Source organism: Biomphalaria glabrata, chromosome 18, assembly GCF_947242115.1.
Source record: "Biomphalaria glabrata chromosome 18, xgBioGlab47.1, whole genome shotgun sequence".
In the NCBI taxonomy this organism is placed as follows: domain Eukaryota; kingdom Metazoa; phylum Mollusca; class Gastropoda; family Planorbidae; genus Biomphalaria; species Biomphalaria glabrata.
The window spans coordinates 7820489-7843589 of NC_074728.1; the positions used below are offsets into that span (position 1 = coordinate 7820489).

The 23101-nt window shown below is 33.4% G+C and overlaps 1 protein-coding gene across 3 annotated transcripts; it reads left to right on the top strand.

Moving 5' to 3' along the window:
* The first annotated feature begins 1133 nt into the window (after positions 1-1133).
* LOC106069718 (alpha-1,3-mannosyl-glycoprotein 2-beta-N-acetylglucosaminyltransferase-like) lies at positions 1134-23101 on the top strand. 3 transcript variants are annotated; one of them, XM_056017074.1, is made up of 12 exons: positions 1134-1152; positions 3464-3639; positions 4418-4529; positions 5163-5268; positions 6047-6161; positions 8091-8229; positions 10416-10550; positions 12609-12699; positions 13528-13632; positions 15881-15971; positions 16706-16876; positions 19115-23101. In XM_056017074.1, the coding sequence occupies exons 2-12, from the start codon at positions 3520-3522 to the stop codon at positions 19226-19228; spliced, it is 1299 nt and encodes a 432-aa protein (XP_055873049.1). In that variant the 5' UTR covers positions 1134-1152; positions 3464-3519; the 3' UTR covers positions 19229-23101. The 3 variants fall into 3 exon arrangements, with proteins under 3 accessions (XP_055873049.1, XP_055873048.1, XP_055873047.1); XM_056017073.1 differs by lacking the exon at positions 1134-1152 and adding an exon at positions 1171-1501; XM_056017072.1 differs by lacking the exon at positions 1134-1152 and adding an exon at positions 1171-1497.

Sequence of the window (23101 nt, forward strand, 5' to 3'; positions counted from 1 at the left end):
ACTGAGTCGTCAACGAGTCGTGTTGTTTTTTGACCCACTTATCTTACAGATCAATCTCAGGGGCTGTTGTAGTTTATAATTGTCTCGTCACTTATCTTTCTTGAACCAACAAAGGTATATATAAAAAATACCCAGCTTATTCCCCCCCCCCCAAAAAAAAAAAAAAAAACTGCAAGCATTTGACAAAGAATGACTAAAGGCCCTATACCTGCCATGGCCGGATTTACGACAGTGCAAATGAAGGTACTGCGCAGCCGCCCATTACGGACCTCGGCCTCAAATTAAAGGGGCCCTCCACGTCTAATACATACCGTATATAGTTTGTATATTGTGTATGTTTTTTTTTTAATGAGCACATAAAATAAAGGAATGTCTACTTCATGAGTCCACAAAACGGAGGTTGGTCTTGCACTCGATATCGACCCAGGGCCGGATTTAATGGAGGCCCGGGCAGGGGGGTTACATCACTTGGGAGTCCACAAAAAGGGGCGGTCTACACAAAAGAGATTTTAAAAGTCTCAAAATTTAGACGGCTTATAATAATCTTTTACTTTTTTTCCAACTTTTTTTTAAGTCACATCAGATTGTGACCGTAGTATAGTCAAGAAGAAACTAAAACTAGTGATTCATAAGGCATGCTCCGATGCGCATCTATATTGTCTTTAGAGATGAAATAAAAGCCATTTTACGGATGACAACTTTGTCGTGGTTAAGAAGTGTTTACGATTTGCGTGCTCGTTAATATAGATCTATGCATTTTCGAATCGACGACAGTGGCCGGGTCAGCCAAGGTTTTATTCTCCACGAACTCATAAAAAAACATACAAAATATACTATTTTTTTACTATAAATAATTGTAACTTTTTAGATAAAATATAGAAATACTCTATTTCTTTCTTCTAGCATATACTAATATAGGCCTATTATATCTTGTTATTAGATATCTTATCCATGTCTTCACAAAAATTCTGCCTCGGGACCTCCTCAGACATAAATCCGGCCCTGACTCGACCAGCGGGCAACCGATACCCACATCCTGTGGTAAATATCCAGCAATCTACAACTAGTACAACGACACCGGCCGTAAAATCTACACACTGTGTCATGTGTGTTCGTTTGTATTTCATAAAAACTACAACCATATTATTTAGCGTAAAGAATTAAAGATTTTACCTATTTCACTAGATCAAAAATGTTGTTTTTGATACTAAAGGAAAAAAAATGCCGATATACCATAATTTTCAATCTCAAATAGTTTCTATCTTTACTAAATCTAGTCTTTAGAATCTAATCTAGAAGAGAACTCTAGATCTAATTAATTCAGAGACTCAATACCATATTCATATTCATTGATACGATTTAATTTAATCATGGATTTGTAAATACTAGATTCTAGATTCTAACTCACTACTCAGTAACTTGAGTAACTGTGTGTGTTAATGTTTGAGGTTTGCATTGATGATTGAAAATGACAGAATGACCAGGAAAGAGTCTATTGTAGGTACTCCTAGTACTTTTACTAGATCTACTTTAGTATTACATTATCACATCATTCATCATTATCATTATGATTTTGTTAAATTTGTTGTCTTTATCACTTATTAATAAAATCATTTTACATTAATTATTATTAATATTAGATCTAGATCTATATATATTATAATATATATTATATTATAAAATCATTTTATAATATAATATATATAGAATCTAATATTAATAATAATTTTTAAAATGTATTTTATAATTAGATCTATATTTAGAATTTAGATTCTTGATCTAGAGGTCTACAAGTCTACATCTAGATCTATCTCTATGAAGTCTATGATCTAGAATCTAGATCTAGTTTTATATCTACTTACTACTTTAATCTAGTATTCTAGATTCTAGATCTATCTAGATTCATCTATCATCTATGATCTAGATACTAGATCTATGTTCTATGTATGTATATATATTGTATAATTATAAAAGTCTACTTGTCACACATAGTGACACATTGATTGACTCAATCATCAATGTTATATTATAATTATAATTATTAATATAATTAATATATATATATATTTATATATATATATATATATATTTATATATATATATATATATATATATATATATATATATATATATATGTGTGTATGTATATATATATATGTGTGTATATATATATATATATATATATATATATATATATATATATATTATATATATATATATATATATTAATATATCTATTATTTAGATCTAGAGCTATACATTAGAATTAGGTAGTAAATTTTTAATATTAATTATTGATTTAAAAAAAATAGGGTACTACACTAGATCTAGAGTCTAAGGTTAGATCTAGAGTAAAGTGTGGAGTTCAAGCGTTTTAGGCCGCTGGCAGCCATTTTTATGTTTGGATTTTTATAGTACACTATCGGTCTGACCTATGAAAAAAACTGACAATGGTATCTTTGAATTCTTTTGTCTATAAAATAGTATGATTGAATGTATCACTATGCTTAGTTAAAATTAAATATGAGGTCAAAGAGGTGTAGGGTGGGTATCGTCAAGCGTACTTTTTCTCAATCAAATTCCTCCCCCCCCCCCCCCCTCCAGTTAGTAAGTTCGATCAGAATGTTTACCATGATCGTTTTTTAAATGTATAAAAAAAAATTTCACTCAAGGGGACTAATTTGTCAAGTACGATTTCTTTTCCTTGTTCAAGATACCAAACAAAATTTAATTAATTACCAACTCAATAGTTAATTAACTAATTGTTTGTTTGTTTTTTCATTGATTCTTGTGTTGTCAGGTAAAAGAAATAAATGTGCCAAATTTCAGCTAAATCTGAGATTGGGTTTGGGGAAAAATAATGTGTAAAAACATTTTACCATACAGAAAGACAGGTAGAGTTAATTAATATTTATTTATAAGCTTTGTATAAAAGACTTATCCAGTACCTGGTATTATTGAGTATGCTTTTTACAAAGTTAATTGATTTTATTAAGCAGTTTTTAAGTTGTCTAGTTATAACTTACAGTTAACTTACATTAAAATCAATACATATGCTTATATGATATTCATTCAGATTAATCTAGATGCAATTTAAAAGATGTCATATAAAAAGTTTATTACAGGGCTTAGAGTAGTCAACAGGTTATGTTGACGAAATAAAAAAAAATACATAATTATTTTATGCCTTTGACATTAAATATTTTAAATTTTTTTTTACATTAAAATAATTTCTGTTAATTATCTTACAAGCAAAAGAATAGATTGAAGTCATGCATTTCAATAGAATGAGATACTCTGCATTGTTAATGAGTTCTTATCTCCAATAAAATGTTTGTTGCCATTTGTAAGCATAGAATTTCAAGTAATAATGTTGTGTTTTGTCGTTATGTAATCAATTATTTTGATTTTATAGTGTGGTTGCCTCATCTAAAGATTTTTTTTTTCTTTCCTATCCAAAAAGGCTCTTTGCAAATGGTATTTGAGGAAAACATGTTGTGATGTGTTGCAAGTTGAGCAATGCGTAAACTTATCAAAAGACGATTTCCACTTACCCAGGCCATTTTCTTAGTGGGTCTTGCAGTTTTGATTTTGAATTTTATGTACTACCGATCTATAGCCAGAAAGGACTTGTTGTTGGTAAGTAGTAGTTATAGTAATAGTTAATAAATATTTTTTTTTTAGTTGAAATACTTAAAGTGTTTAAACCGTATGATATTTAAAATAATGGTAAACCTTTTCACAGGTAAACAATTATTGTCTCAATATTCATGTCTGATGGAGCCCTGTAAAGTCTTATGGCCACTTGGATGGATTTCTCTCAGTAGTTGAGATTGAAGCCGTAACACTTTGTCTCCACTTCTGACCATTCTGAATTTGAATTACAACTTTATATGAGGTGTTATCCCTTCAACACTTTTACTCCTTGATCTTTGTGGACAAATGTCTCATTTTGTTTATTATTTGACCGCCCTACTCTGTTGGAAGGTAGCAAATTGAACTCTATAATGATGATATTCCATGTGGCTTGTTCAAAACTAGGTTTGTGATCTCTAGTTTAATCCCATGCCGTGAATGCAGGTGTTTCTTTGAATGCATTTGTTCCCAACACAGGTAGTTCACCTTGGGCCAGATATTGTTCACCTATCTGCTTACCAAATAATGTTTTCACGCTGTTCAGAATATACATGGTGAGATAGAAGTAACTGTTATGCCTCAACTGAGACATCAGCAACTGTTTACCATGCATCCAAGTCTTTTGCCTTTCTCTAGTCAATTCAGCGTCATTGAATATGGTTCCTAGAACACTGATATTTATCTGTTCATCTTGAATTTTCCTTTAATCTTGAGAGTTTCCATATATATATTTGTAAAATGATACATTTATTTTTAATACATTTTGTGTGTGTTTTTATAGACTTTAGAAGAAAAACAAAGCGTGCTGGAAAAGAAACTGTTGAGTCTGGAGAGTTTAGTGAAGCACCAACGGGAGTCTGACAGAGATCTTTTACACAGGCTGCGACTTGCAAGTTGGTAGCCTAGATGTTATTATATTATAATGTTTTGTCATTCTAAAAAATCACTTAACAAATTATTAATTTATATGGTGAAAATAAAGTTTGTTGGGAAACATTTTATTCTGGTGACCAGTAAGTATTGTGCAGTTTCCCCTCTAGTGGGAGGGTGTGTGTGCGTGTCGGTTAAGGGCTTGGCTTCAAACCAAGGTTTCTTGAGTTCGAATCCCAATGAAAATTGGGATTAAGATGCACAATGCAGATGAGTCCACCCAATCCTAATGGGTACCTGTTGTACATTAGGGAAAGTATAGGTGGCTGGTTGGTGTGGTGGCTACTTGACACTCTCATCATCTGTCTGCCCATAGAAAGAAATTAGCTTTGTATTATTTGTCCCCTTAGATCTCAAAGAGTGGAAAGAGGTACCTTCCTCTCCTAGTCCTTAGAATATTTAGAGTAGCCTCCTCTCTATCCATTCCTCCCATGCTGCCCTAGTTTCTCATCATTTAGGATTATCAATGTATTCGTCAATGTATTCTGACATATATCCATGATTTTTTTGTTTTTTTTTTACATTTTGTTTTCATTATAGTTACATAATCTACTTCTTTTTTAATTTTATCCATTCCTTTTTTTTTTCCCACACAGATCCTCTGACTTATCTCCCTAAAGGAAACAAAGACAGTTATCTGCCCATTTTAGTGTTGGCCTGCAACAGAGTGTCTGTCAATATAGCTTTGGATAAACTCTTACAGTAAAACATTTTGATTTATAACTGAGCTTATATGTAGATAGTTCATGTCATCAATAATGGATTATGAAATTGAAAGATTAATATGTCCTTGGTAGTTATAGAAATAGTTATAAAATAGAAAGGGAAAAAAAAAGCATAATTCTATCAACTGTTAACACATTTCTATGCTTTTTAAGTTAAATTGACCATGGTTTCCTAAGAGAAGATATGTGAGGAAATAGTTGAAAGGAGTATTAAGTATAGTTCCTTCAAAGGCTTAGAGGGGGCAGGGAGAGTCCCGTTCATATGTTGTTTTTTTCTTCTTGCTAATATAAATATTGTACTTGGATGTAAGATACTTTATACTTCATGACAACTACCACTTGTCTGTCAGTTCATGACTGCTCATTGATATGAGTAGACAAACAAGTTTGAACTGTTACCATGGTATCAGGGCTCCATAGAAAACTGCTGAATGTCCAAACAGAGGAAAAGAGTTGCAGGAAAAGTGATTAAATAAAAAACAGGCATATTCTTTAAAAGCTGCTGATTCCTTTTGATCCGTGCTTCTTTTCTTTCTTTTTTTTTTTTTTCCATTTTGATTATTTCTGAAGTGTCTTAATACAATAAAAGCCTAGCATAATGATTTCTTTCTGTTATTAGTCTGCTGTGTTAATTGGTCAAGGTCAGCAGCGCTAGAAATGCTCTTGATTTAATTAGCTCTGTGCTGACTCCTAGGAACTTAGACAAGATGGTTTTATTTGGTTGTAAATGCTGTAAAAAAGTAATTGTGTTTCAGATACCGACCTTCAGCTGAGAAATTCCCCATAATTGTAAGCCAAGACTGTGGTCATCAAGAAACTGCTGATGTCATCAAGAAATACATTCATCTGCATAACATTACATTTATCAAAGTTAGTAGTTGTGAGCCTTTGTGTTGTGGGTCTGTCTTTTTCATTGTTTAGTCAACCTTTTAGTCATGTGTCTGTTCTTCTTGTTGCCTATGTCAAATTAAAAAAAAATAACTAAACTCCTGATAAGGCTTTGTGGACTAACTCCACTTTTACCAATGGACCAATGAAATCACAACAAATAAACAGAGAATTAGTTCTATCTTATAACCAAGATTCTATCAGAAACTATCTACAATACTTTATACAAGTACAATCGTCACAAGTACCCCTTTCAAATCTTGCGATCAATAGGATAGATTTTGTAAAGATCTATTCACTATGGTTAACAAGAGTGTCCTGTAAAATGACAAACACCTTTAATTTCCCCAACTAATTTCAGGTACCCATTAGAGTTGGTTGGACTCTTCTTCTAGCCAGCTTTTTGCTCTTGAGCTGTCAGCTCTTTTGCAGACTGTGCCAAGGAAAAATAGTGTGCTGTTTTCTTCAGTTGTTCAGCACTGCCATATAGGGTGTTGGTTATGTTGAGCTGTAGTGGTAGTAGGGACTGCCTAAGGTGGATTAGGAAGAGGCATTCTAAAAGGATATGGTTTACGGTTTCATAAGGGTAGGCGCAGTGTCTACAAAGGGGGAGTTGTGTGGGTTTTATTTTATTGAGATAATTTAATAGAGGTGTGTGTCCTGTCCTTAGATGGAAGATTGTAGATTGCTCTTTGCGGGGGAGGAAGTTAACACTGTCCACTTTGTTAGGCATGGTCATTTCTTTGTACATGGATCTGCCTGTGTTTCCTGTTGCCCAATGGTTGAGCCACTCTTCTTTGTGGTTGTTGATTAATATTGACCTTAGGGTGAGGTAGTTAACAGGTCTATCTGGTTGTTCCATAGATGATCCTGCCTTTGAAAGCTTATCTGCCCTTTCATTTCCCATGACGCCAAATGTGGACTCCTAAAAATCCAGAAAATTCAAAATCTTAGTCTTATCCTAGATCCAAACCTGATACCCATCTGTTTGGAAGCCAATGGCTTTACCACTCATCCACCACCTCCCATTGCTTATGTTAATATATGATAAAATTCTGTATGACCCTTTAGCCAAGATATAAGATAGCTTAAATATTATTTTCATAAATTTTAAAGCAATTTTAATTCATTAGATTAAGAGCTAATCATGTTATACAGAGCTTAGATACGTTTGACTGAACTTTAATGGACATCCAGCAGACAATGCCTTTGTGTCTGATGTAATGTTTGGTCTGCTTAATACTTAATTCTTCTTTGGGCTTTTAGCCTTTAAGACAATTATCATCATCATCATTCATTTGGGTTCCTCGTGGAACGTAGGGCCTCGACAAAAACACTACTCTCCACAGTCTCTTGCTAGTTTTTTTTTTATGGTTTCCCAGCTCTTCCCGGTCCTCTCTGCTTCTTCTAGTACACTGCGTGGCCATGTTATTTTTGGTATTCCTCTGCGTCTTGTTCCCTGGGGGTTCCACTCTAAGGCCTGTCTAGCTCTGTTGCTGGTATCTTTTCTAAGGGTGTGACCAATCCATCTCCACTTCCTTTCTAAGATCTGTTCCTCTAAATTTTTATGTCCACTCATCTCCCACAGTTTGGTGTTTTCTACTTTGTCATACCAGCGTATTTTTAGGATATTTCTCAAGCATCTGTTGATGAAGGTCTGTACTTTTTTTGTTGTCGCTTCAGTTCTCCATGTTTCAGAACCATACAGTAGGACAGACTTGACATTAGAGTTAAGATTCTTAGTTTAGTCTTGTTGTTTGAGATGTGAGGAGATTTCCAGGTTGGATTTAGCTGTGTAAATGTCTGACGCGCTAGATTTATACGGCGTTTAATACCTTATTATTATTATTATTATTGCGGGCTCATTTGAGTAAGAAAGGACATATATTTAATGTCTTTGTTTTTGAATAGCAACCAGACCTAAGTGACATTGCGGTACCTGCTGTTCACTCCAAGCTAGTCAACTACTATAAAGTATCCAGGCATTACAAGTGGGCTCTGGAACAAGTATTTATGGTCTTCAATTTCTCTGCAGTTGTCATTGTTGAAGGTAAAAACCAGCTACCATTTTGTTACCTCTAACATCTATTCTGCTCTTTTTGATAATTTTGTCTTCGTTTTAACTTTTTCTCTCCGTAAAAAAAATCAATGGTTTTACCATTCTGCCAGTATCCACCCAGGCTAAATGTTGCTTAATCTTTTTTCTGTGGTTGGGAACCTAAATATTATAAGATATTTGTGTTGGTTCTAATGCTCATACTATTAGAGTTCTAAAGTTGTAAAAAAAAAAATGTTGATAAAATGTATTATTTACATTATTACTTCTGGTATTTCTGATTTTTTTTTTTTTAATTCAAAGACTATAACATTGTCAGATATTTGTTATACATTTTAATTTTTTTTCTATTGCATGCATTTTGTTCCACAGGTTTATTTGAGGTAAACTTTTTATAATAATTGAGGTTGTTTTCTATTGGTGCTTTTTTTTTTTTTTTTTTTTTTTCCAAAGAAATTCTCGACAGTGAGTAAGCACTTCAAGAAGAAGAATGTGTAGCATTAATGCTGGTTCATGAGATTTGTTGATCATACTTCCCTAAGACTTTTGCAGCCGTTGCTCAGTGACATTTTGATGACAGGGCTCTGACTTTCAAAGAGTCTCCCATGTTTCTCTTTGTAATAGGGGGGAAAATTTTTTTTATTTTGAAAAGCGGTGAGACTGAATAACTACGGGAGAAAAACAAAAGGAAAAAAAGAGTAGGAATGTATAAGGCCAAGTCTAGTCAAGATGCGCATAACTGAACAAAAACACAAATTTTGCTTTAGTCATTTTTGTATGTGCCATTTTGACAGACCAAATTGAATATATAGCCCAGCTTATGTTTAGATAATAGCAAGTTGTTGTTTTTTTATTATTCTACCCTATGAATCATATGGCCTGATATAAAGCATTCTTAATGACATTGTAAAGTTTACAATACTGATCTAGTACTGAGATGCAAATTGGATTTGAATAGAAAATAAACAGCTTGGAGATAGTTCTGTTAGTTGAAATATATTACATACTTGAAATAAAACAAAGATAAAGCTCGTTTAGAATTAGATCTTGGTAAAGTTTTCATAGCAATTTCAATGTCATCTTGTTATGTTACGATTTTAATTAACTCAAGCTGAAAAACTGCTTAACAAAATCAATTAACTTTGTAAAAAGCATACTCAATTATACCAGATACTAGATTAGTCTTTTTTTTACAAAGCTGGCATAAGCTCAATCATTCTCCTTTATAGGTTGTCGTCTGAGGCTTAGTGAACACAAACATGAAATAGAAACAATAGATAACTATACAATCTTCCATGTTCATAAGCTCTTCTCTAGCAGCATAGTGGTTACCATGTTGGCTTGAGAAGTCTGAGAAGGCTTCTTTAGTCCGCAAGTTCGAATTCAGATCATTCACCTTTTTTTGCTTTATTATAAATACATTTAAAAAGCAATCACCCAGATATTTCGTTCTTTCTCCCTTACCCCTTTCCAACCTGTCCAGACAAGGGATAGGATCATGGCATATTGAGAAAGCTAAAAGCATGAAATTGTTTAGTTTATGTCTATCACAAATTTAATTAAAATGACTGATCCAAACTAATTGATACAATTAACGTTATATATATATAAGCTTTGTTTTTTTTTTAAAGTATTCTTTTTTTTGTATTTTGCTTGTTATTTTTGTTTTTAAATATTTTTTTCCTCTTGTTTAATACATAATTACTAAACAATTCTAAGAAAATTTCATTAAAAGTGGGTAAATAAAATGAGTTTGAATGAAATCTTCTTAGTATTGAGCCCGTAGTATAAGCGTAAGCACAATAGAAATAAGACTTAGTATGGTCCTGGTTCATATAATAACAATCTACTTTTAACAAAATTACTCTCATCTTATAAATTACAGAATACAGACATTCCTTAAAAAGAGAAGATAATTATGTCCAAGTGTTAAGCTAGTCATGCGTCATGCATTGGTTTTCCAGGCTTATTCAGGCAAACTCTTCCATGCTCATATGGCAGTAGAGAAGAATTGGTCCTAACACATTGAATAAGAAATGTGCCTTTATTATTATTGTAAAATACCTTTTCTTTCTTTTTATTTAAAATTCAAAGTATTAGTTTTATATTTTTGTGGGAAATGAAAAGAAATTTTTTTTTTTATTTTTACAGTAAACCAACAAATGTTTTAATCTTTGCAGATGACATTGAGGTGGCTCCTGATTTCTATGAATACTTTTCCACTCTGCGTCCGCTGCTACACAATGACTCTAACCTCTGGTGTGTGTCAGCCTGGAATGATAATGGCATGAATGAGAAAGTGTCGGATGAAGCAGGTAGACTTTTTTTTTTTATTCCTTTACGCTGTTCACTATTGCACAGTTTTCAGATCATAAGAGCATTCTATTGTTTTGTGCTTGATGAGATGGTAGTATCTTTTTTACAATGTTCCACAACTCTAATGGGTACCTGACTTGACTTGGGGAAAGTAAAGGTGATCGGGCGTTGTGCTGGCTGTATGACACCTTGCTCATTAACCGTTAGCCAAAGAAACAGTTGACCTTAACATCATCTCCCTAATAGATCGCAAGGTCTGAAAGGGGAACTTTCCTAACTAAAAAGGCACATTGTTATGAAAGTTTGGTGCTAGTGTGTTTGCGATGTAGTGTGTTTAATCCTTAAATTCTGCCCCTTGATGTGCCTATCTTTTGGTTAAATGAGTCAGTGCTAGTTGATGAGTTCGGGAGAGATTAACCTGGAGGGTCAATGACCATTGTTTAGGAAATGGGAATTTTAGTTTAACCTTCTTAAGTGACGCGGCCGATCTATCAGCCCAAGGCTAGTTGGCGAAAAAGACGAAGCAGCCGATCTATCGGCCGCGATGTTTCCAACCACAGGATTGGCTAGCCAGTTTTGTATCAGCCAATCAGATTAGTTCTTCCTATTTTTACACATTAGTAGACTGTAATGGCGGCTTCCTTGGCTGTTTTTGTATGATAATTTTTTTGTATTGATATTTTGAAGTTTAGCTAGTAATAGGTGAAAATTATTACATGTCAGCTGATGATAGTGATGAAAGCAAACTCACTGACTCTGATTTTATTTAAACTATGATAGACCTAATAAAATTTGGGTATTATTGAGGAAAGCTTTAGATCTAAGTTTACACTAGTACTAAATCTAGATCTAGTATGTGTTGACAATGTCATTTCGTGGTAACAGGGCTTAGAGGTAAGGGTGAGGAGCTGGATAGAGAAGACCCAAGGAAGCACCAAGGGATTAGCACCCCATAGACTGTTTTACGCTCTTTTTTTTTTTACTATCAAATTAGTTCAAATGTTTGTCAGAGAGATTAATAAATATGATGCCAACTTTCTGACAAACAAACAGCTCAAAAAATGATCCCTGGGTCAAGAATGGGTGGCTGTCACTGTGGCAAAAATGAAGGTGTTTGTTTCCATGGTACCTGGGGGGGTAGGGAGAAAAGTAGTTAAATAATGTGATAGAAGTGTCTGAAGGGTCTCCATGTGCCTTGTTTCTTTAAACACATGTATTAGGGCTTATTCAGGCCTAAAACTTCTTAAAAAACTCTTACTTTATAATTCTGTTCTGTTTTGAAAAAACATTTTTGTAAATTTATGCACAAAAATTATGCAAATGCGCTCGGCTTATTTTAATAAATGTTAATATTTCAAATAAATTCCATAAGATTGTATTAGTTCATTCATTTCTCTTCAATAATATATATAGTTTTGTGTCTGTAAAGTAATTAGTTTATTTGTTAGGAATTTTTTTATCACAAGACATGCTAAAATGCTCCATCTTAAGAGGGCTACTAATGTGCTCTGGATTTTATTGATAACTATACGAGGTTGTCTAAGTTGTTATATTTTTATGATTGTCTGACATGATACATTTGTAAATAACACTACTGTACTGAATCAATGTTGAAGTATTGAATGAAATTTATATTTTTACAAAGCTTATATCAACTCACTCTGATTGTCTGTCTGAGTGGTTAGTTGTCGGCACAAGGCTGCATGAGCCATGAGTTGGAATTCAGGTCGTTCCCCCTCCCCTTTTTTTTTTTGTAAATGCTTTTAAAAACCAATTCATGTAATTTTGTAAAATCCACCCAGATATCCCTTTCTTCTCTCTCCCCCCCCCCCTGAGCACCCCTCCCATTTATTGTTGTTGTTCTGGATCTTTTACAAATTTAATTACTAATAACTGATCCAAACTAAGTGATACAACTACATTTAATATAAGCTTTTTTTTTTTTTTATTTAAATATTTTTTTTTTAAATTTTGCTTGTTATTTATTTGTGACAATGTAATAACTCAGCTGTCAGTGGACTTAGAAGTTGACATTGGATGCTCTTTTTTTTTTTTAGCCTTACTGTATCGCACAGACTTCTTTCCTGGTCTGGGTTGGATGCTGGAGAGAGACTTATGGTTGGAGCTGAGGTCTACCTGGCCCATAACGTGAGTAAATATGTCTTTTAAGATTTCCCTCCCTTACTATTTCTAATTAAAACACAAAGCTCATGCACTTCAATTAAACATGAAATTAGCATTTATAAAACACAAACTCAATGAGAAGTTGATTTATTTAAAAAATAACAGATCAGTGTTTTTAAGAATATTTTGAACTAGTGATCTGTTCCTGACAAGACTATTCTCTTGTTAAAGTGGCAGCTGAGTTTGTCAGGCTAAGTTGTTTAACAGCCTCTTAGTAAAAAAGCTGTCATTCTTTAACTTGAAAAATGCGACTGGTTTGTAGATGTGAGGGTCTCTATATAGTGGTAATAATATGAGTCAATGAACATCAATGGTAGTAAGAGTCTACTTACTTAGACTTAGATCCTTGGATAGTAAAAGTGACTTAGACTTTGATCCTCTGATAGTAAAAGTGACTTAGACTTAGATCCTCTAATAGTAAAAGTGACTTAGATCCTCCTGCACCATTGGGCGCATTAGGTGGCAAGCTGTCTCCATTGATATAGATAATTTTTTACATTTCTTTAGTAATTGAGGTTTTACAAGATGGATTCATTATCCCCACACCTAACCCTCATCATTTCTCATCACTGGTAAGGACTGGCCTTAGTGGCATTGATAGTGAGAACGCAGGTTATGAAGCAATCCAGTCTATTGCCCGATATTTATTGAGCAAGGTCAGGATCAGCTTGTTTGCTAAACCTGCAATTAATATTAATAGTTTTGTTTGGATTATTTATAATGCCCTTTTTATTGTAGTTCTTTTATCTCATACTTGTGCCTGTTGCACTTGTATTCATTATTTCTAAACAGATTTTGGGATGATTGGATGAGGCACCCAGATCAAAGAAAAGGTAGACAATGCTTGCGACCTGAAATCAGTCGGACTAAAACATTTGGTGCTAAAGGAGTTAGCAAGTAAGCTTAATGTTTTGTTAATGCAAGATTTGTTAAACATTGTCCTGGTGATCTAAAAGCTAACAAGAGAAAAAAAAACAATACAGTTGTCGATTTTATTAAAATACAGTTCACTTTCTATGTGCATGTTGCATTTTCACTAAGCCACCTTTATCTTTCAATTGTATAAGTGAACACAAAAAATCATGTGGTGGGTGTTACATTGTAATTTTATACATTTCACAATTGTTAATATATAAAATAAAGCAGACATAAGTAGGAGCAACTAGGTTGTTGTTTTTCTTAAGTATTGATTTCATTTAAAAAAATGTTTGTATTTTGGTGTATGTAGCATGAAAAGGTACTCTGGTGTGTTTTCCCATAGAGTTGCTTGCCTTCTCCCCCCCCCCCCCCCCTTTTTTTTTAAAATAAAAAGCATGCTATTAATAAATTACCCCCCCCCCCCCCTTTTCAAAAAAAAAAAAAAAAAAAAGAAAACTGAACATTTGGATCTAGTAGAGGGGAGGAATACAGTTAATAAAAAGAGGTTTTATCATTTCAGGTTGGAACTGCCTTTAAATCCTTCTTGCTTGGTACTAATGTAAAGTTATTGTGGCATGCTGTAATCTGATATACGTTGTAGTGAATTAACATTGGCACATCTATCTCCAGTGCACTCTCACACTGCAAGTCTCAGAAAATTACCTGTAATATCTTGGGCAGTTAATGAAGTTATTGACCGAAAATATGAACTAAAAATGTTGGCTTCTTATCGTTGATTGTCAGATGAATAAATAATTTTTTACTGACCTGAATTAATTTTAAACCACTTGCAAACAACACACAAGACTAAGACTAATCAGATTGTGTATTACTGAAGACCTCAGTGCCTCACATGTTAACCCATACACAAATGCATAAAAGTAAACTTTCCCCTTTCAGACATTGTGATGTATGGGGCAGATGATGTTAAGGTCATCGGTTTCTTTGGTTAAAGAGCAAGGTGTTGTGCGGCCACAACAACCAGCTACCTTTACATACCCTGACTTAAGTCAGGTACCCATTAGAGTTGGGTGGAATCGGGGGCGCCCTAAAAATCCCGAAATTCAAAATCCCAGTCTTCACCAAGATTCGAACCCAGGACCCCAGGGTTCGGAAGCCAAGTGCTTAACCACTTAGTCACCCCCCCCAACCCAAAGCAAATACATGCACCATTAAAAGTGTAAAATTGTGATCCATTGAGAGTTCATGTAACTTCACTTTTTCATGTGTCTTTATCTTTATAAAGGAGCTTTGTCTTTTTCAGTTAAGAAGTACATATGTGGCTGAAAGTAGCCATTATGACACCATTAAAAAAACAAAATCTGAGAAAATGTTATAGAAAAGAGAATAGATTTGATTAAAATTTGGAAAAGAAAATAGCTTTTTTTTGTGTTACAATGTAAGTCGTGTGCTCTTCTAGGTTAGAAGTTTATTAAATCATTCATGTAGGTAAATAAAAATAAAAATTTTAAAGTGATAAAATGTAAACTTTTTCACTCCCTTTTATGATTTTCCCAATAATTTATGATTTTTTCCTATACCTGCATAAGAGATATTGGTAATATTTTGTCACATTGAGTTACATTCCTTCCAGTGCTGTGGTAGTTTGTCTCTTGAGGTCAAGCCTTTTGGCAGTAACCAATAATTAACAGAAAATGCAGCCAGCAGTTATGTCCCATTAAGCCACTGACGTGTACAAATCTATATTTTCAATATTGGTGGTTGTTAAAAAAACAGCTCTTATCAAAAGAGTGCTGTTTTCTCAAGTACACACAAAAAAAACAACCTAGCAATTTAAATTCTAAAGCAATTTTTTTGTTCTCAATGACAAGATTCACCCAAGAATCTTTTGCAACAATAAATCATGCTGTCAAAAAAAAAGGTGCATATTGCACTTTGATTGCTGCCTGATCGTGTGATATGCTCTCTGGACTGTTGTCTCGATGGTCCCTGGTATTAACTCTCTCCGCCCTCCAGCTGGACATGTTGTTGTAATCCTGGGGTCATAGTGCATATTGGTGAAAAACATGAAGTCATTAAAACTTTAAATAATATCTATGTTAAATGTTATCCAGATGGAGCAAGTCACAATTACTTCAGTTGCCAGATATGAAATAAAATACCGATATTTCTCTTCCCGTCCCCTCTTGTGTGACTGGGACTTGTCTGTTGTGTTTGTGTCCCCCTCTGTTACCTTGTCAATAGCTGGTCACTATTATATTCACAGTGGGGCATTCTATGATAAGTACCTGCAACACATTAAACTTAACACTGAATTTGTACCCTTCTCAAAACTGGACCTATCGTACTTAAACAAGGTAGGTTTTTGTCAATCCTTAGACATAGTTGTGAAGGGGACCTTAACAAGTGACATAAATATTTATGATTTATTCTTTATGAAGTTGATGACACTTTGTATGAGCCATTACTTTGCTCTTGGTCACTAATGAATACTATGTTATAATGTTAGGTTATCATCAACTTTAAAACTTGTTGGTATTTAAAGTGTTCAGCAAAATCATTGCAACCATAATTAGAATCCTTGCCTCCGTGTGCCTCTACATTGAGACTGTAAGATTGTAAATGTTTAGCATTATTAACAGGAAAAAAGTAATATATTTATTGAGCATATCTGGCATGTCTTCTTGCTTGCGTCTGTTTTCAGCATGTTGACTAGTGAACTTACACTATGTTGATCAAATTATTTCTTTTCTTGAATCCTTTTGTTAGAGTTAGGTCACACTGTAAAGAATATAAAAAAAAAAATGTTTCATAATGCTTTTATTTTGAATCTTATTTTAATTTAAAGAAACTGTTTTGTTTTAATACAGGCTAGTCATGCATTTGAAAGTTGATAGTTTTACTAACATTTTTATTAGAGTTGAAATTAGTTCTTCATTTTTTTTTATTTTGATACATCCAATTTTTATTTTCTATAAAAAAAATTTAAATATTCCTTTTTTTTTTTAAATTAATTGTTAATTTTTTTTTTTTAAATAGTATGTTGTACATTTTATTTTAGTACACATTTTTTGTCTCTGTTTTCTGTCAGGATGTTTACAACACATCCTATACACAGAAAGTGTACAGCTTGCCACTGCTAAGTGCAGCTGATATTGCCAGCAATCAAAGACCAGAGGAGAAAGCTGTGAGGGTGGAGTACAAGGACAAGCCTGGTTTTGTCAGCATAGCCAAACAGTTTGGAATCATGGAGGACTTTAAGGTCAATAATTTAGTGAAATGGGGGGGCTGAATGGTGGGAAGCCTTTTTGACTGAGGGTCTCCTGTCAGACTTCCAGTGAAGGCAGTTTTGAGATTAAATGATTGTTCCAGATTCCGCACACCTTTTACAGAACCTATATTTGTCAAGGAAAATGAAGAGGGTTGGTTGTTTTAAGGAAAATGAAGAGGGTTGGTTGTTTTAGACTTTCAACACAATTGTTAACTGTTGACCATAACAGATGAATTAGACAACATTTTCTGTGTAGATGAGAGGGTTTTTAAAGTTAAATAGAACAAAGTATTGTCATGTTTTAAGGTTAAGGAAGTGTACAATAATTTAAATGGCTATGATTATCCAGCTTATTAGTTTTAGTTTAGAAGTTTATTGTTTTCTTTTTAACCATGTATTTCCTGATGCAGTAGTATTAGGTACAATGTTTAAACCATTCTAACACAAAGAATACCTACACTATTTATATTTTGTTAGCTGAACAGTTTGTTTTTTCAACTACAACCTACTTTTAATCTTCATACCAAATGGTAGTTCAAAAATAAAACTGTAGATGTGGTATGTGTTCTAAAGTAATAGAATGTAGTTTATTCTAAATAGCCTTTTTTTTTAATTATAGTTTAAGTGAGCTAACTATTTGTGTAGGTCTTTATGATTATTCCTCTTTGGTTTGGATACTGAATTTTAAAGTTAGGTTAGAGGTTTATGGGCTCATATAGTATTTTCTTTTAAAAAGTAAAAAAATTTTCCCTTTGAGACCTTGTGGCCTATAGGGCAGATGATGTAAAGGTAATTTGATTCTGTGGCCTATGGTTAACGAGGGTGTCATGTGGTCAGCACAACGACCAACTGCCTTTACTTTTCCCCAACTAATGTCAGGTACCCATTAGAGCTGGGTGGACTCAGAGGCACGCGAGGATCCCGAAATTAAAAATCCCAGTATTCACCAGGATTCGAGCCCTGGTTTGGAAGTCAAGCCCTTTACCGCTCAGCCACCAGATTGCAGATGTCATACACAACAGAGGCAGAAAGAAAGGTGAAAATGCAACGACGCCTGGTGATTATATATGCCCAACCTGCGATCGCAGCTGTTTATCAAGGATTGGCCTCTTTAGTCACACAAGAAGTTGCAAAGGGAAAAGATCATCTCTCGAGATGTAAAATGCCACAGAGTCTACGCAGCCCCAGCCGCAACCTACATATTTTGCCATATCCAGTGCAGACATAACCATTGTTACTGGTCGCTTTAGTTGTTTTTTTTTCCACCATCAACATTTGTTCTCAGCAGTGGATTTCTTTGGCTTCAAATTTATCCCAGGACCTTTGTAAGTGATCTCCCACCTACAGGTGTGAGGTCATAAAATGAATACTTCAAAAATAATCTGAATTAATACAGTTCTGGCATGTCGTTCCCAATAGGACTATTTTGTTTTAAAGTTTATATTTAGTGTGCTATGTCCCAAAAAAGCTAGGGAGTCCAGGAGTCTCAAGGCTGAGGCTGCCCGGGTCTGAACAAACTATTAAAGCCCAGTGCAGGATGGGCCTTTGTCCTGTTGATTCATATTTCGCATGGTTCAGGCCAAACTCACTGTGTCCCCCCTGCTAGGAGGAAGAGGAAACAATGTTTTGATTTGTTTTCATCTGTCCATGACTTTTGAATTCAGTTTCGACTGATCTGGGAAGGCACATGTTCTTAACCTGTATGGTGACATGCCTGTGTTGTGCACAATGCAGGGTCTTCTGTCCAGGGCTTTTGCCCTCTCTCACTTAAGAGTTAGCTGATGATATTGCTATTGCTTTTTAGTCTGATTGAAAGGAAAGAAAAACCATGGATTGAGCTTTTCATCCACTACAGCCAGTGACAGAGTGGCCCCTAGAAACTTCTGTCTACAGTACATAATAAAGTCCCAGACCTACAGTTTCATCGGACTTGATGATTTTTTAGGGGATGCGACCAATGACACAAAGTGTCTGAAGTTTATATGACATTCAGGCTGAAAATGGTTGAGCATCACCGAACTATATTACTGTTTATTTCCCTCTATTAGGCAGCGCCTTGGCTGAGTGGTTATGCATTTGGCTTCCGAACTGAGGGTCCTGGGTTCGAGCCTCAGTGAAGACTTTGGATTTTGAATTATACATTAGATTAGAATTTAGATCATAAGGTAACTTTATTTTACTTACTTTATTTTATTTAATATATATAATTTTTGTGTGTGCTTTTAACAGTCTGGTGTGCCAAGAATGGGCTACAATGGAATTGTAAGTTTTGTGGCTAATGCCAGAAGAGTGTATCTTGCTCCTGAGTCACCTTGGAAAGGTTACAACATTAGCTGGAACTAGTGTTTGGAGCTGTGGTCCAGATGTATACAGTACATGTGTCTAGTTTCCTATTGGCTGATGGATGTGGTAGGCCTAATGTTTTTCATGTTACTGTTATATTACCAAAGTGCTCATTATGATCACATGAAGGCATAATATTCTTTCATAGACAACCATAATAAAAACAAACACTTCAACAATAACAGTTCTAATTGCTCTCTATAAAATGATAATCATAGCACAAAGCTTCAAAAAATACAAAGCCCAGTGATACCAGTAAACTTCATCTTAAGACTACATACTATCACCTTTTACAAATAGCCCAATGTCATTGCTCGCCTACATTAATTATCATTCTTTCGATAAATTTAATATCACATTAGTTATTTAAAAATGAAAGGTTAATGTTATGTCTCTTCATTATCAGACCAAATAAAGTTATTACCGATGTTAAGGTTAATTATTTATTTCAAACTAATCTTGTCTGTTTGTGTGAATGCCAATGTGTTCACACAGCAGGTTTGAGCTCAAAAGACTGGACTTGGAATCGTTTGCAAATCTTTGTTGCTCTTTTGAAAATGTTTGTGATAGTAAAAGTTTCTTTCTTGGCCTCCATGTCAATGTATTCTGCTCAAATGTCTACAAAATGTAATGTGCCATTAAAATAAAAAAATTCAAAAGAGCTAACTGTGATGTATCATGTCAATGATAAGATGTTGAAATTTGTTCATATTTATTGAGATGTCAGTTAACAATCATATTCAATTATTATAGAAGACTGAACAAAAACAGTTGAACAATTGTAGAAACTTGTTGGTTTTTTTCTTACTTAGTTGCAAATTTGGTCTTTCTCTGCTATCATGTTAGATTCTACATATAATCTACCTTAACCATTATATATTCCTGCTGAAGAAAATGTCTTTGTTCTATTTTAATGTAAAACTTTCATGTACTGTACTGTCCATGTGAAGACTAGTTCACTTTCTGCTGAGCTTTATACTTTGTGATAGTTCATTTTAATTCATGTCAATCTTTTACAAAAAAAGTCTTGGATGCATTTTGCCTGAATGATATGTAAAAATATTTCATAAAACACAAATATTTCATAAATATTAATGTAGCTTTGTGTCATGAAGCAGATGGTAGTCAGACTGTCACATGCAGTCTTAGTAGAATATAATTCAAGTCTAACTTCGCAAGTTTTAACATCTTGATATTTAATGTATTTATTTTTATGATAATGACAATATGTTGCTTTGTTGTGATCTAAAACCTTAACTAAATACTTAAGTTTTAGCAACTTTAAGAGAATTCATTTTTAACAAATATTTTTTTTTTATAGAGGGGACCATTTCAACATTTCTATTGCATTTTGTTGTTCTTTTGGGGGGAAACAATCTGAAGTTTGTAAATTCACATGTTGACATGGAGAGACATTCAGCCCCTTTGGCAGAAAATGAAAATATGTATATATATATATATACATATATATATACATAATATAATATATTATACATATATATTTGATATATTGTCTAATGCTTTAGCAAAGAAAGAAAAGATCAAACCAATTTATGAAAAGTATTTCTTTATCTCTCACTTAAGCAATTTATCTAATGTGATCAAAACTGGCAATTTATTTTTTCTGACTTTGCATTTTCGTTTAAAAAGGTAGTTCCAGTATCCAACCTCAATAGGTCTATATTTATCTCCAGCATAAACCACACTGTAGACTTTTACCAATGTTCCGTTTTGCTAAAACCTGTAGTTGCTATGAAAGTCTTAACATACTTTACATTTGATACAATCTGTTGAATAATGAAACACCATCTCTGAATTGGTATTGCTTAATGTTAGATAATCCAGGGGCATAAATCCTGATTTTTAAAGCGCAGTATTGGGCATACATCCTGATTTTTAAAGCGCAGTATCGGGCATACATCCTGATTTTTAAAGTGCAGTGATGAATACCTCTCACTGAAATCATGAACCTAATTTTTAATTGGGTGACAATTTGACTTACAAAATACAATTAGGTCGTAATATTTGTTTACTCCTACATCACTTCCAAAATGTACTTAGAAAAAAATGTTCTCCCCTAATTTTTAAATCAGAATAACATGCATCACGAGACTGACCCTTATACTTTTAAGCACACTTTGGACAGACTCTCTCATTACAGAGACTTGTATATTAATTAGAGGAATGATTGCATGTTTGTTAGCTGTTTTGCTAATATTTCCAGACAATGTAACTCTATGCATTTTAAAAACAAAAAGCTTTTATAAAGGGCAACTTTCATACTTATGGCAAGCTTAGTGCTCTATAGTCCAATCTCATTTGGGAACCAGTGGGGGGGTATCTAGGAGAAGGTTTTCCATGCTGCCTTTAGGCACTTTCTATACACAACTCTGCTAGAGTCATGTGTCGAACCTCGAGACCCCTTGATAGGTAGCCAAGCCAAGCTTGAGCATACTTAGCCTCTCTCCCACAAAGCCATTGTTAAAGCCTTACCTTGACTCCTACATTGGGATGCTAAGTTTGAAATGTTTGTATTAATGACTAAAAGATTTTTAACAAACAGGCACAAAAAAAAAAGCTTTTGGTTTCACAAGATTATTTGGTTTTAAAGTTGTCATGAAAATGTCAGAGGTTGCAAAACTTGTGTGCCTTAAAGTGTTTTAGTTGATTTTTTTTTAATATTTTGAACAATAGGAATGTTTTTTTTTTTTGTTTTTTTTCAATTAAGTTTTCCAATAAACTTTATTAAAAACTTTATTTTGTACACCAGATACACCAAACAGTTGCTATTCATGGGTTTTCTATTGTATGAAAATGTCCAATAATTAAAACTGCCTTTTACATTTTTTTTTCCTTTTGGTGAATTAGTATTTATATCTAATCTATGGTAGTGACCTCCCTTGGCACCACGTCTGCTCATTTTTCCAGTGAATGGATATTACTAACCCTGCTGGCATGAAGAGGTTTATTCATTGTTTTCATGAAAGATAGTGTGCTCAATAATATTAGAAAAGTATTTTTGAAACTTCCCTCTATAGTGATTTTTGGGATAGTCCCCAAAAAAGTTAGTTTTAGTCCCCCATTTATTATGTATTCAATGAAATCCAAACAAAATATACCTATTTATGTATTACTTATGTAGTTTCATGTTTCTATATTACAATGCACTTCTGATGACAATATTTCTACCTTTAACCAGGAGTCTAATTCCAAATATTTTTTTTTATTAGATAAAAACTGGACAAACTTTTTAGTATTCCATTTTTTTAAAAAGAAATTTGCTATCATTTATTTCTTTTACCAAAACAAAATGCTTTATATACCTTTTTTTTTTTCAATATATATTTTTTCTTTGTTTTATATCTTGACTATTTGAAATAGTCCATGTTTTAATAGTAAGATGTTTGTAGGTATTTATGTTTTAATTAATGTATTTTTTTTTTATTTGATGTATATTTATGTTTTAATGAAATCCAGTATTTTTTTTTAAGTTTAAGGGGGATGCACAGTGAGAAAACATAGATCTAGGTCAAAAATATCGATATTTTAAAATTAATTGATTTTAATAGTTTAAAATGTCTAGAATACGAATTCCCTATCAGAATACTTAAAAAAATACGTTTTATACATCAATTTTGTATTTTAAATGTAGATATATAAGCAAAATTTTGATGTTTTGGTGAAAAATCAACATTTTGTAAGCTATAGTTGATAAGCTAATGTACGCTCTCATCCCTAACAGATGGTATCGATACAAAGGTCTACTTTTCTAGTTCCGATTATGTGCATGGTTTCTCATTCTATAAATAAATAGTACTGCAATAAACTTTCAAAATACGTCACTACCTCTTTTTTTTCCCTATATCCTCATAT

Excerpts from the sequence above, each read along its gene's own strand:
- LOC106069718 (XM_056017074.1), top strand. The coding sequence starts at position 3,520 with ATGCGTAAACTTATCAAAAGACGATTTCCACTTACCCAGGCCATTTTC. Across the intron at positions 5,269-6,046 it reads GCTTTGGATAAACTCTTACA|ATACCGACCTTCAGCTGAGA; the intron begins GTAAAACATTTT and ends ATTGTGTTTCAG. Across the intron at positions 15,972-16,705 it reads ACCTATCGTACTTAAACAAG|GATGTTTACAACACATCCTA; the intron begins GTAGGTTTTTGT and ends GTTTTCTGTCAG.